This window comes from Sceloporus occidentalis, unplaced genomic scaffold, assembly GCF_023333645.1.
Source record: "Sceloporus occidentalis isolate IW3139 unplaced genomic scaffold, rSceOcc1.0.p SCAF_3, whole genome shotgun sequence".
Taxonomy (NCBI): Eukaryota; Metazoa; Chordata; class Lepidosauria; order Squamata; family Phrynosomatidae; genus Sceloporus; species Sceloporus occidentalis.
This window is the reverse complement of record NW_028316983.1, coordinates 78,358,327-78,373,141: the sequence shown is the minus strand read 5'-3', so window position 1 is coordinate 78,373,141 and position 14,815 is coordinate 78,358,327. Positions and strand designations below refer to the sequence as shown.

The window sequence follows — 14,815 nt, the reverse complement described above, 5'->3', positions numbered from 1 at the left end:
AAATTTTACATAAAATTGCAAAACCAAGGTTTGCTTTTGGGATTTATTTTTAAATGTTTTCAAGCCGTAGATGCAGAACCCATGGATACCGAGGGCAGACTGTTCTACACAGGGACAGGAGGAAAATATATCAAATGGTCACAACTGTGTCTAGAAAACTGGCTGTCATTTCTCTCATTGTCAAATTCACAATAATTTTAAGCTTTGGAACAACTCTTAAGATGGAAGTTCCCCCCCCCCCATCCCCATGTTTTTGCAATGTTTATTTATAAATGGCATTACAGTGGCACCTTATGGTCTAAATCAACCCTTGGCTAGAAAAATTATTATTATTATTATTATTATTATTATTATTATTATTAAACTTTATTTATAAAGCACTGTAGGTTTACACAGCACTGTACATAAAACAGAATAAAATAAAATGGACCTGCCAGTGGTGAAAATATGAGTTTGGTCTCTTGCAAAAAGGGCTTTGATCTCTATCTGGAAAACCCAAGACCTGAAGAGTTCCCCTCAATAACTGTGAATTATAATTTATTTTTTTAAAGTATCCACAATGTATATTTTGCAGATTTTCAAATTTAATCAAAATGTGTATTATACAAACAATTATTTAATCAGATCTCAGCCCCGTTCAGTCATTTTCTGTGAGGAACACATAAGGAGGGTGGCTTATTAATAAGCCCATCCCATTATCACTGTGTTCCTGCGAAAGTGACAAGTCTCAGGTTTTGCCCTTATTGTATGTATAGAGGCTTTTTGCATTATTCTGAATCCTGATTTTTCCAGGTTCTGGCTCATGAGGTTCTAGCTCTTGACTATATGGATAGAAGAAGTTCTCCTTTTTGCATGGAGAATTTCTACACTGGAAGGGAACTGGACTACATGACAACTGGAGTCCCTTCCCATTCATTGATTCTATGATTTTCTGTTACCTATTAAAGCAAGCAATATCAAAGTGAAAGAAGGATTCAAGCCCTACAGCAGGCCAGAGGCAGTTGCTACAATAATCCTATAAGCACAAAAATATATACAAAAATGCACTAGCACTATCACACTGCATTCCACACAACAACGGTTTTGTTTTGCAATTGATGCATTCTTTTTTTTTTTTTTTTAAATTAGTTCAGTTGACCATGCACAGAAAAATCCTAGTGTAACTACAAATAAGAATGGAAACAGAGTCTAACAGATCAAACTGAAGACAGCAATTAACTCAGGAAATGGCCATTCCAGTCATATTAAACACCATCTGGTGCAATTCCACACATATTCTCTACAGCTGAAGGTGACCTTCTTGTAATTCATATGCGTGAACTAGCAAATACTGAGGCATAAGTGTTATAATACATAACGTTTGCTATTTCTGATGGCACTGTTGTAAAGCCTCAATAAACTGTAGTTCAGGCAAAACTCAGCTGTCAGACTGCTTCTGACACTTTCATTGTTGATTACAATGTTTGGGCTTGCATCAAGGGCATTTGCTGCAAATTTGTTGCTGGACACAATCCAATCTCTTGGTCCTTAACTATCAAGTTCTGAATGGTTTGCAGTTAGAATATCTGAGAGACTATAGCATAGCAATAGCAAGTACATTTCTATACTACTTGTCAGTGCACTTAAACGCTCCCTAAGTGATTTACAACGTGTAAGCTAATTGCCCCCAACAAGCTGGGTTTTTAGCAACCTCAGAAAGATGCAAGGCTGAGTCGACCCTGAGCCCCTGGCTGGTACTGAACTCAAATCCTTGTGATTTGTGAGTGAGTGGCTGCTGTACAGGCAATTATTATTATTATTATTATTATTATTATTATTATTATTATTATTATTATGCTTTATTTATATAGCACTGTAGATTTGCATTTAACCACTGCACCACCAGGGCTCTTCAAGAGATGAAGGGGGGATACAGATGGGTGGCTCCACGCCACCTGTTCTTGCCCTTCATTGGTGCCATGCCAACTGTACGGCGCGAAACCGCTGCACTCCCTAAAAAGAAGCTGCTTAGAGCAGCTTCTTTTTAGAAGCATCATAAGTACTGCAATGTGGCGCCATGGCACCTTTTCCGGCGAGCACTGTTTGGGCGCTCGGACGCCCATGCATCGCAATGCTGCACCCCGTGTGGACGGGGCCATGGCAAGATGGCACATGGGTGACGATTGTAGGGCTAGGCGCATATGGACGCCCAGCCCTACAGAACCCTAAAAGCAGCCCCAGGCCAGCGCAAGGTGCCAGTCTGTACCGGGCTGAAGTCCAAATGACCATGCCACCGCTTATGATCTGTTCAGATGACTGACTACATGTCCCACCAGTCCAAACAAAGGGAAGTTGGGAAGGAATAAAAGATAAGAGCTTCTCTGTGGTGGAACCCTGACTGTGGAACACTGTTCCTAAAAACATTAGAGGGCTTCCTTCTTTGCTTAGTTTCAGAATGCTTTCCTTCCAAATAGTTCTGAATTAGTTAAAATAAGTAAGCATTTGTTCTTGAACTACTGTGTCACAATATTCTAAAAAAATTAAATCATGTTAAAATTGAAATTATTCACTACTTTTGGACCCCTTCTGGGTTCAGAGGCAACTGAAAAAATTAGGTTTACAACATAAAATAAATTCATCCAGACATGTGAAGATTCTGCCAGCCATTTCCTACAGGCTTTCCTACAATCAGAGAAAAACATTTCACAGACTTTTAGTAAAACAAAATAAACAAACAAGCTTCATTTATATACTGCTTCTAACCCTTTAATGCATGGAATGCCATCAGATACAACAGCCATATTACTATATTTGTTTGCAAGCTGTTTATTCTTATCTCTATGAAACCTCTGTTTCAGAACACTGCTTTGGACTCTGTGTCAGCAGATATATGTGAGACAACAAAAGATAAATAAACAGACTATTCTTTGATGTGCCATACTATGGGTATATCCCACATATGGTAGGAGAAAATACTATCCCATGCCATATGGAAATCAGATGATAGAGGAAATACAGACATCAGACTATAGATAATGTTAATAAAATATTCCTCATTTTTTTGGTCTAAATTTCACTATGTAAGATCCTTGAGGCACCTTTGCTGCTATTACTACACAAGTATACAGTGAGCCTGCACCATATGCGGGCTCGTTATAGGCGGCTTCCAGCTTGTGAGGAAGCCACTGGGAGAACACAGGACTGGTACGTGCACCCACAGCGCATAAACCCCATTATATCTAATGGGACTTGAGCATACATGCTTTTTACCTTACGCGGGAGGGTCCGGAACGGATTTCCCACGTAAGGCAAGGGCGGACTGTACCAATGTTTCCTTCTGTAGCATAAAAACTACATGTCTCATATTAATATGCTTGCTTACATCTGTGTATTAAATTGCATTCATTCACATATATATTAAGGAATGACTTAGTAAATAAACAAAACAGAAAATTCACTACAATCAATGGCATTAAATTCGTATTCTACAATATTGGTTCCTATACTAATTTGACTGAGGCAATGAATTAACAGCTATTTACAACAAAGCTAAGTAAAATGTGGGTTACTTCCTATTTTTGGTACTTAAGCTTCTGAACAGATGTTCTCATCCATATTATAGAACATACTTTTATGGTTAATTTGAGGTATGAATGATTGCTGTGTAATAATTAGAGAGTAAGATATCATCTATTTTGTGAACAAGATTGTGGCCATTTTAAATGTCTCTTTTCCCTCCCCACTGCACCAGTTGTGGCCACAAAAACATGTGGATTCTGATCCATATCGATACAACTTCCAGAAAAATCATGCCCCAATATTATACCACAATTTTCACCCAGAACCCACAAAACTTACTAATTGCTCCTAAATTAAAAATTTTGCTACAGCAGCCTTACTTTGAAAAAGTTGCATAGGGAAAAGACATAAAACAACTGAAAATCCCTAGGTGGGTATCCCACTCACTATCATTTCAAAGGACAGACCAAATGCAGGTTACAGTGATACAAGCCAGGAATAATGCATGTGTGATAACTTAATATGCAAAATGTGACACAGTACTTACAGCTTGTTTGTGACACTTTAATTTCCATGATACTTACAGCTATTTTCCCCCCAGTATAAATGGAACACAGGAATAAAACACATATACATACAGTAAGGTATACCATGTGGCATTATGGTGAGAAGCTTAGGAAGGCCTATTTGTGTAAATTCAAGTACTGGTTCCAACTACAGTATACCTACTGAATCAACAGATGAATGTCATATCAATACTTGTGCAAATTCTACTGATTCAATGGTTTTACTCTGGTTGGGACTAGCAACTAGATTTGGATCAAAGCTACTAAAGCTAGATGAGCAACATTTCCCAATTGTAAATGTATAGAACAAGAAAGTTATCATATTTTCTGTACAAAGAAGCCATACTAATGTACTCTTTTCATGAGACCATGACAGTATCTTCACATTTCTAGTACTAATAGCTGAAATCAAAATCAGAATAAAACATATATTAAAAGACAACAAACAAGAAGCTCCAAATTACTGGGAATTATTTCAAAACCTGTAACAAAGGAAACATATATCTGATTAAGGTGCATACAGTTACAGTGGTTTAGGAAAGGCAAAAAGAGCCAATGTTATGGGGTCCCTAATTCTTTTATAGCAAATATTGGTTTTTAATTTATTTTCATTGGTAATTTTATATGACATAAAATCTTTGTTAATAAACTTTTATTAAATGAAACTTTTAAAAGCACTGAACAGAACACACTGGAGATCACAAGACTTGTAGCTGTTGCACCTAAACCATCTGAGAATACCTGGGGGGTAAAGAAAAAAGAAAATAAAAAGTGAAATAAAAGCAATTATCTACACACTTGTGCGTGCTTGTGTTTGTGCATGGTGTTAAAGAAAATCAACTGAAGTTCAAAGGAAAAAACAGAAAACATTTGGCATGCTGGTGGGAAAAAAGAAGGCATTAAAAACAAAATAAAGTTAGTGAATTAAAAAAAATTATGGCACCAATCTGTGCCAACATGGACATCTGGCAATCTGTGGAATTCTAATTACCTCTTTACGCCATAGGCCATATTAAGCAAATTGTCCAGCCTGAAAAGAGAAGGAGGGTCTCTGGGTTAATGTCTCACAGATGGCAAGATTGCTCAATGGAACTTTTATTAATAATGCTCCATTTTCACAGAAGAAATTCTCAACATCATTTCCCATACATCCAGCAGGTCTAATCAATCACCAGCAATAAACGTACTTCTATATGAAAGTACATGGAAGTCATTTTTAGATGTGCTGGTAATGAAGAAGGGTAGCATTCCACCATCTTAAAATATGATGTGACACAGAAAAATTAACTTGTGATTTTGTGCCTGTACAACCTGTGAAATTGTAACTGTTATGATATTTTCAGCTATGTACTATTTTATTGCCATTCAACCTATGAATACAATTGCATCATAAAATTGTTACATAAAAATTACATGCTCGCTTCACCTGTTTAGGGCTCTGCATTTTTCACACTGTGCAAGTCTTCTCCTTTTGAATGGAAATTAGTTTTGATCTCTAAAACATGCTACAGTGTAATTTGCAAACTTTTACAGATTATTCTAACTTTATCTGTACCCCACCTTTCCCCCAAATTTGGGATTCAGGCCAGTTTATTAATAATTTTGATTTAATGATCAAATCATTGAGACTGCTTAGCTTGATGTGCAGTCATTAATAAATAAAAGCCTCTACAAACTACAACACACATGCATTTTTATAAGTGAACTGTCAGAAGAAATGAAAATGTTGAAATCCAAAACATTTACCAGAGTGATATCAAATAAGCAGAGATTATTGTTGAAATGTTTTAAATACTATGCAATATTCTGATACATTTATTTAGAATTTTGCGTAATGTATTATACTCAAAGTACAGATATAAAAGTACTGTTAAGTATGTGCTGATACATAAAATACAAAATATCACTGTTCTTCTATTTTTAAAAATATTAAAATATGTAAAGGAAGAACTGACGGCAACAGATAGCAATAAATGTCTTAATGTTAACATTAACCAAAACTAAGACATTCCAAGAGTGAAAGCAAGTTTTTGGCATAAATATACAAAGAGCTGGTAGAGGAAGAAAAAATGCACGCAACAACAACAAAAATCCAAGCAGTATGTTCGCAAAGTGTAAGAAACATTTACCAGGTGATCAATACTATCATTTTAAACAATACTCAACTCTCTTAGGTGGGAAGGAGACCTACCATACAGAGTTGACTATAAATTGATCTCATGTACAAGTCGAGGGAAGGTTTGGGGGCCAAAATTATGGATTTTGACATGCTAAGTCAAGGGTAAAACTTAGGGTCATGTAATAAAAGATCTAAAAGAGTAAGCAAGGAAAACTATGCCAAAGAATTCACAAAATTCCAGCAGGTATAACTATTTGTGCTCACTCTAAGGCTGAGATAGTAAGGGTGGTGGTGGTGGTTCAGGACAGATTACACTGTTGCCTTTCACCAGGGGAGGTTCCTTTTTAATAAGAGGGTAAGGTACAGTACTCACAATGACCCATGGATAAATTAACTCAGGTTTTTTTCGGTCAATTTTTTGACTAAAATTTTTAGACTTGCACAAGTTTTATACAGTAATCTGTCTCGCATAGACAGATAAAGAAATGGGCAAAGTTGCTTTTATTTTTTTTTAGTTGTAGTAAGCTCTTTAAGTTATCCTATCACTCATCCCACAAAAGCTGTGTGAATGTGTATGTGCCTTCAAGTCACCTGTTGACTTACAGCGACCCCATTAAGTTCATAGGGTTTTCTTAGGCAACAAATACTGAGGTAGTTTTGCCACTTCCTTCTTCTACAATATAGCCTACAGCACCTAGTATTCATAGGCTGTCCCCCATCTGAGAACTAACTAGGGTTGATTCTGCTTAACTTCCAAGATCAGACACTCTCAGTGATAGCCTACTTTTTCAAAAGGAGTCTATAGCTTTTAGTAAAGCTCATGAGCCAGACTATGATAAACAGCATAGGATAAATCTTTATTAATAGTTACCTGAATCTCTGAGCCTGGTGGTGAAGAGGTCCAGGGTAGCGTCGATTGGGAGACTGATACAGCTGAGAAAGGAGGGCCTGGCTTGTTTTTTGACTGGGGTTATTAGCAAACTTCACAGTAATCGGTTCTGTAGCACCACTGGGTTTCTGGCCATTAAGTCCCTTTATGGCTTCTTCTGCCTCTATTCTCTTATCAAAACGGATAAATCCCACACCACGAGAGACACCTGGCAAAAAAGAATATGAGATTTAATTAACTGAAGGGCAATGGTGTGTGTGTGTGTGTAGCATCAAGGTGTTACAAGAAACAAAGACCAAACAAATCCTGAATATTTACCTTGGGTCACAATAAAATATACCATAATTCCTAACAATTCTACCTAGATAAAAAATATATATATAATGGTCTTATAAAAGTCAGGATCCAAAAGAAATCCTGGGTTTGGGGGGGGGGGGAACTGTCCACAACCACTAATGGAGCTACTTTTGTCACAGAAAACTAGGGTAAATTCTTTCTTAATATTTGTGCTCCGTCTTCCAGGAGTGCTTCATTGTAGGGGAAAAAATAAAGAGTCTGATCTAAAGAGTTGGGAAACACTCCAAAGCTTTTGCCTGAGCAATGCTGAGGGCTACATCAGGGAGAGGAAGGGAAGATGTAAAGTTGAAATGTAGGTGTACGATAAAAGAAATAGTTACCTAATGGACTGAGCTCTACTTGGGGCTGCCTTTGAAGAGTGTTTGGAAACTACAGCTGATCCAAAGAACTGCTGCCAAACTATTAACTGGAGCAGAGACCACACAATGCCCCTGTTGAAACAGCTCCACTGGCTGCCAGTTGATTTCTGGGCACAATTCAAAGTGCTGGTTATAACCTATAAAGCTTATATGGCTCAGGTCCAGGGTATTTGGAAGACTGTATCCCCAACCTGTATGAGTCAGCCTGGGCTCTGAGGTCATCAGAAGAGGCCCTTTTCTCAGTCCCACCATCATTGCAAGCATGGTTGGTGGGGACATGGGAGTGCCTTCTCAGTGGCTAGCCCTAGATTCTGGAACTCACTTCCCAGAGAGGCAGGAATGACCTCCTTCTTCTTGTCCTCCTGTTGGCAGATCTTTCTATTCTAATTTTTTTTATTCAGACAGGCTTTTAAAACAGAAAGTCTTTAAAGAATGGGCTGAGGTGCTGTACTGTTTTAAAGTGTACTGTTTTAAACACTTTCAACTTTATTTTAATTCTTTTAACGAGTGATCAATTTTAATATTGTAGTAATTTAATTCTATTTTAATGCATCACTTTTGTATGTTTTTAATTGTACCATTCTTTTAAATTGTAAGCCGCTCTGAGTCCCAGTTTTGGAAAAAGAGCAGGATATGAATGAATGAATGAATGAATGAATGAATAAATAAATAAATAAATAGTAATTGCATGAATCCTTACTCAATACCAGACAGTCCCATAATATTTTAAATGAATCCTAGGGCAGAAAACAATGAATGAATGAATGAATGAATGAATGTACAGAGGGCCCTTTGTATACACAGGGGATCTGTTCCGGACCCCCCCCCCCCCACATAAGGGAAAACCTGTGGGACCTCAAGGACTGTTGATTTCAATGGTGGCGTGATCCCACACCATTTTGTCCCCCTGGGCTTGCCATCCACATGAGCTCAAGTCTGCGTACAACAAGTCCGCATATGGGGTGGGCAGACTGTATGATTAAACATTTTCACTGAACCAGTGAGTCCCTAAAACCAGCTTTGGGATTTACAGCTGATTCATAAGAGACAGAGAGACAGGGGAAGAAACCCCATAAAAGTGCTGAAAAAAGGCATTTAATTGTCCTGCTGGTTCAATGTCAGTGTAAGAGTTCATTTCAGAAAACATGAAACAAACACATCAAGACCACATTCAAGCACAGAACTGTATAAACTAAAGAAATGTTTTTTCAACCTGTGACTTGATCAACCAGAATTCGTGAGGTGATGATGCGCCCATATTGAGAGAAAAGTTGTTCTAGCTCTTTCTGGGTCATCGTTTTTGGAAGGCCGCTGACATACAGATTAGCATCTCTGATTGATGCAGAACTTGGACGGGCATAAGAAACCTAGGAGTTAAACAGTATTTGATTAAACAATACATTATGCTTTAAACAAATACATTTATATCACAGGCATGCTGATCAGTCTGTTTTGAGTCATGGCAGCTCGTTTTAAATAACCTTCTCACTTCATTCTACCTGCTCTTACTATAGTAGTTGTGAAGTAAAAATAATAATAATGAAAACAAAAAGAAAGCTGGATATAATTTAAAAACAGATGTAAGGCTAAAGGTCTCTAACTACAGGAATAAAAACAGCTACAGAAGATGGGCAGATTAATGTGCAATCTCCCACACACCAGCTTTATACATTTATCCCCAAGGACTGTGGGTGTTTAAAATGATTTACTGTATCTAGTACAACTTGAATATACTTATGTTCTGGTTCAGGGTTATTTCATTTTAACTGCTGGAAACTGAAACTGAGTCTTTGCAGAGAGACATTTTCTCTTTGCATATTCAAACTAAGCTGGCAAGATCTGCTCTGCTTCTATTACAGCATAACTAGTAAGGCATCTGCACAATTAACTAGATCCTTCTCGCTGCAGTGCTGTTTACAACTCAAATTGAACTATCATCCTTTCCTGGCCAACCTGTGGCTCTCAGCCTAATTTCAAAAGCCTTCCCAAAAAGTGATATGTTTTTTCTTTGGAAGCCTGAGAGATGGGGCGGAAAGAGAGAGAGGGAAAGGGCAGGTTTGACTACTTGTGGTTCTGGCCTCATGCAACTAGCTTCAGACCCATCTACCATCAATGTGCAGCTCTTAACAGATTACCCCTGAGGAAAAACAACCAGCAAAATAAAAATGGTTGCTCATTTCTGCCTTATATAAAACCAAAGTTATAATCCAGCTGATGTCTGTCAATATGTCTTAATATATTATTCAGCATCCATAAAATAGTTAAATCTGAATATAGATTTTATGTACTTTGGCAATGCCAGTTTTTTTCATTTAAATCTTAACCAACCAACTTGGTTAAATCTAACACTCTTAACAGTTTCTCCACCAAATTATTTCTTGTACTGATAACAATTCCACATAATATAAACCACTCCAATTTTTTTTTCTTTTTGGACACACTGGAATATGCAACCCAAACAAATTTCTGAAGCCTTCTCATTTAATCTAATTTTAAAAACCTCAAGACAAGTTTTTATTTGCCTTTTTCTGATCCCCACATGGTCAAGAAGAGAAGTGGCCCTTGCCTGCATTGAGATCTCTCCAGAACAAGTGAACTACAACATAAACAGCTGATACAAAATATAAGCCAGAAACTCTAGCATCATCACCTTGTCCTGTATACTTTTTAAAAACATCTTTTGCCTGATAAAAAAGCAAGTGGAACATCAAATGTTTGTATGATATATTCTTGTGTCAATAAAGGTATCACTCTTTTGTGGATTTTGTAGACAAGCTTAATCCATAAATTCCTGTACTACATTTATGTAACAATATGTGTGAAAGGATTTCAGTCATGACTGTGAGAAGCAAAACCCTTGTCTCCAAAACACAACTGATGGTTGCACATATTTTTCTGCTCCTAAAATAGGCACTGAATCAATCCATAAAATGATAAATGACTAATTTTTGCCTCCATAGCCTTTCTTCTGAGGCACACATTTTACAGACAACAAATGTAAAACCATTGATATTCAAGTATCACACATGAATAAGTTGTTTTTCTAAAATATTGTGTGTGTGTACACACACACACAAATAGTTATAAAAGAGGACAGACTACAATCACTGATATTGATTACACTTTTATAACATGTGGTTTTCAAATTTGGGCCCACTGAGCTTGTAACTGGAGCACAAAATGGGGGTTACATATTGAGGTAGGTAGTACACCACATTCTCTGGGGTTAGAGGCACAGGACCCCCCTGTATGTGTGTGTGTGGGGCAATCAACACAAATACTACGTTTTTTCCTGAGAGAACATGTCTCTAGGAATCTCTAGGTCCTCCAGTGCAACTCTGTGGTCAACATCTGCCAGACAGTGCCCATAAAATTGCACTGGAGGAGCTACAAATGCCTAGTAGAGTGTTTCTCTAGGAATTTCTAGGTTCTTCAGTGTGACTTTTGTTTAAAGATGACCATAGAGCTGTACTGGATATTTCTAGAGAGAACATATTAATCAAACCCTCAAAAGTCAAAGCCACAAATATGGAGGGACAAGTATATATATTCACTAGTTTCCACTGATCAAGATCTGGACATGAAGAACATCTTGAGTTGTGGACTTTAACTGATCCACACTGGGCTTGTGGGATTGGTTGTATAATTTACTGGTGTTTTATTCCAATAGAATTCAGAGAAAATGGATTTCAAGAGCAACTGACAGTCTTTTCTCCCATGTGCAACTTCATGAAGATGTCACATATATACTAATATATTTCTTGACTAATGTCACCATTAGTTTCCCTTCTTGAACTCTGTGTGTGTGTGTATGTGTGTATCATATGGAGGCAGTGGCTGGGAAGAGAAAAATGAATCCATCCCTTCTGTACAATGGCCATCATACTTATCAAGACACAAGCTTAAAGTGAAGTAAATGCTATATTCTTAATGTAACATGTAGTATTAAACTCAAAATAGGTTTCTGCACATTTGTCAACATGGGTTCTAGTCCACGAAAATTTATGCTACAACTAAGATGTGAAAGAATGTCATTATTTTGACATTGTTTAGTACATTTATGCATGCTAACACAGATGCACTTTGAAATTTCAAAGCATTTGTACATTTGACAACATGGGTTCTAGTCCACGAAAATGTATACTACAACTAAGGTGTTAAAGGATGCCATTATTTTGACATTATTTAGTACGCTTATGCATGCTAACACAGATATCCTTTGAAGTTTCAAAACGTAAATAATACCATGTGATAAACTGTGATTCCAAACATTTGTTTGAAACTATATGTTATGCATGTATATGTATATGGTAGAACTACATATAGACTTTAACAGGCCTTTTTTGTCCAAACAGGAATTGCATGTACAAAAATATACTGGCTTAGATCAATGTCCAACGGTATCTACTCTTAGTTAAGTACTCACAGGACTGCACCCAAAATTTAACATTCAACGTTCAGAAAACAGGAGCTCTACCGTATACAAATTAAATTAATGGGTTAAATGAAGACAAGAAAAAATGGTGGCTGTGAATTATCCCCTCTTTTGTTAAACTTCTACCATGCTGTGTCTTGCTATGGCACAAGGTAAACCAACCCTTCATCTTCTTGTATGAATAAAGCACTATATGCAGGAGATTTCACCTTATCACACAGCCATAGCAAACATGATTTGTTCCAAGTATTCAAAGACCCAGCCATGTTAGTCTGAGGATAAAGAAATATAAACAATTTCCAAGACTGAAAAAAAGAAATTTTTAAAATAAGCATTTATTGACCAGACAGAGGCAACAAGATTTATTCCTGAAAACCACACATTTTCCTGTATACATTCCTTTTAATCACTTCCCATCCATTATGAATCTTCTAGTATGCCTTTATTAGTGTTAATTTATATTAGAAAAACACCACACCTGAGATCCACTTAAAAAATAATCTTTTTTATGACCCTTTCAGTGTGTTTTGGACATAAGATACCGGCACCTGGCTCAGACTCAATACAGGTTGAGTCTCTTCAGTCCAAAATACCTGGGACCAAGTATCTTTTGGATTTCACAGTTTTTCAGATTTTGGGATATTTGCATATACAATGAGACAGAACACAGGTCTAAATGTGAAATTCATTTATATTTTGGATACACCTTATATAGAGCCTAAAGGTAATTTTATACACAATATTTTAATACTTTTGTGCATGAAACAAAATTTGTTTACAGTGAGCCATCAAAAAGCAAAAGGTGTCACAATCTCAGCCACCCATGAAAGAAGTCTGTTTATATTATTCAGAATTTTGTTTATATTATTCCCACAGATGCAACAAGAGGCAGTTAATGGGATTTTAATTTGGACTCTTTCAGGTTATGTCTAGTAATGCTGGAATATTTTATCATGAGGGTGACAATCAGACCAAAACTAGAAAAGGTGGAAGAGAACTGTAGAACTACAATCCAAAAACCATCTATAAATGACATGTTCATAATGCAGAAATTCCCAAGCTTTAGTTATGCTGTGCAAGCTGCTCTGTAATTGCACACACAGGATTTAAGGGTGGAAAATTATGCAATTAATATTAACAGGCAATTCATATTAATAGAAGGAGATAATTGTGCAAACAAGAAGGAGAAACCAGCTAACACAATTTCAAATAAAAATAGGAAAGGGACAGTAGAGGGGAGTGACCCCTGAAAAAAATTAAAGATTCATGGTGTTTAAAAATAAAAAGTAACACAAGGTACTGCTGGTCAGTAGTATACCTTAGGGATCTGGAGTCAAGTTCTTGTGGAAAGGACTTTGCTTTTTCTGAAAGGTGCATTTGCATTTTTCTGAAAGGTGCAATGCAGGGTGCATTTCACGGAGGAGAACAGCAAATGTATTAGGAAATGGTTTTGAAGTGGAAGGAACTTTATTTCTTTTTTTAAAAAACTATTCTTTATTTCTAGGCATCTCATAAAAATAATTCTGCAACAATCAGCAAACAAACAATTTCATACTTGTTTCTAACCCCCTCCCCCTTCATTTCACTTAACATCATTACTGGAATTTCTGTATCAGCTATCTTCTTACATTCCTCTTCACCCAATTCCCTTTACCCTTCCACTTCCCCCTTTTTACGTTATATTCATTTTATATTTTGAGGCTGTGCATCCTATCCTTTAATACATTCAGTCTGCTTGCAACATCATCTAAACTCATTTACAATCATTATTTATTTACAATCAGCATCTTCTTCAGTTTATGTCTAATTGTTATTTCCCTTATAGTACCATCTCCTCTCTTGTCATACTTTTAGTTCAAAATGCTTTATCAACAATACCTCATTATTCATTACATTCATTTAAATCAATTTGATTTGATTTACTTTGATTTACGTTGCAAGCATCTCTAGGCACAATATCTCAGCAGTGGATCCCATATATCTTCCTGCTCATTTTTTGTCTTATCCTTAGTCAATGTAGTCAATCTGTCCATTTCTATTATATCTAAAGCCAATCATCAGTTGAGGGGGTCTCTGGATCTCTTCAATGTTTTGCAAAAACTAATCTGGCTATTGTTATTAGATATGATTTTTAGGTGCTTTCTCCCCTCCTTATCTTCAACCATATTTAAAAGAAACAATTCTGGTTCCATTCTGATTTGAATTTGATACATTTCTTGTATTATTCTGTGAATTTCTTGCCAAAATCTTTTTCTTTTTGTACATGTCCATCGCATATGATATAGTAAACCTATTTTTTCTCCAGGCAGAAAGATCTTTCTAAAGCTTTTGAAATCATTAGAAGGCTCCTCCAAGATGCAGCAGGGACAGGCTGCCGAACAGATCTCTGCCCCATCTCAAGCCCATTGCCTAACATGTTTGTTGTTCCAATCTGAGAAATGCACCCCATCTCTTTTTTTTTTCCTGCTTAAATCAGCTCCCAGACATGAGACGTGACTTGAAAATATCTGGCAAGGACTTGAGACTTGACCTGGGAGTAAAGTACATAGATACAGTCATCTGTCCACATTTGTGGGGGTTAGGCATCAAGGA

The 14,815-nt window shown here is 36.7% G+C and overlaps 1 protein-coding gene across 5 annotated transcripts in view; it reads right to left on the bottom strand.

Annotated features, from left to right (window-relative positions):
- The window catches only part of ELAVL4 (ELAV like RNA binding protein 4), a 136,502-nt gene that overhangs the window by 4,105 nt on the left and 117,582 nt on the right, over nt 1-14,815 (bottom strand). For 4 of the 5 annotated variants that reach the window (XM_089515103.1, XM_089515105.1, XM_089515108.1 and 1 more), the window contains 3 exons: nt 9,002-9,155; nt 7,055-7,280; nt 5,056-5,094 (listed from right to left, as the gene is read on the bottom strand). In XM_089515103.1, the coding sequence (XP_089371229.1) occupies nt 5,056-5,094; nt 7,055-7,280; nt 9,002-9,155 (419 nt within the window). The remainder of the gene's footprint in view (nt 1-5,055; nt 5,095-7,054; nt 7,281-9,001; nt 9,156-14,815) is intronic. The other variant, XM_089515104.1, reaches the window with a different exon arrangement.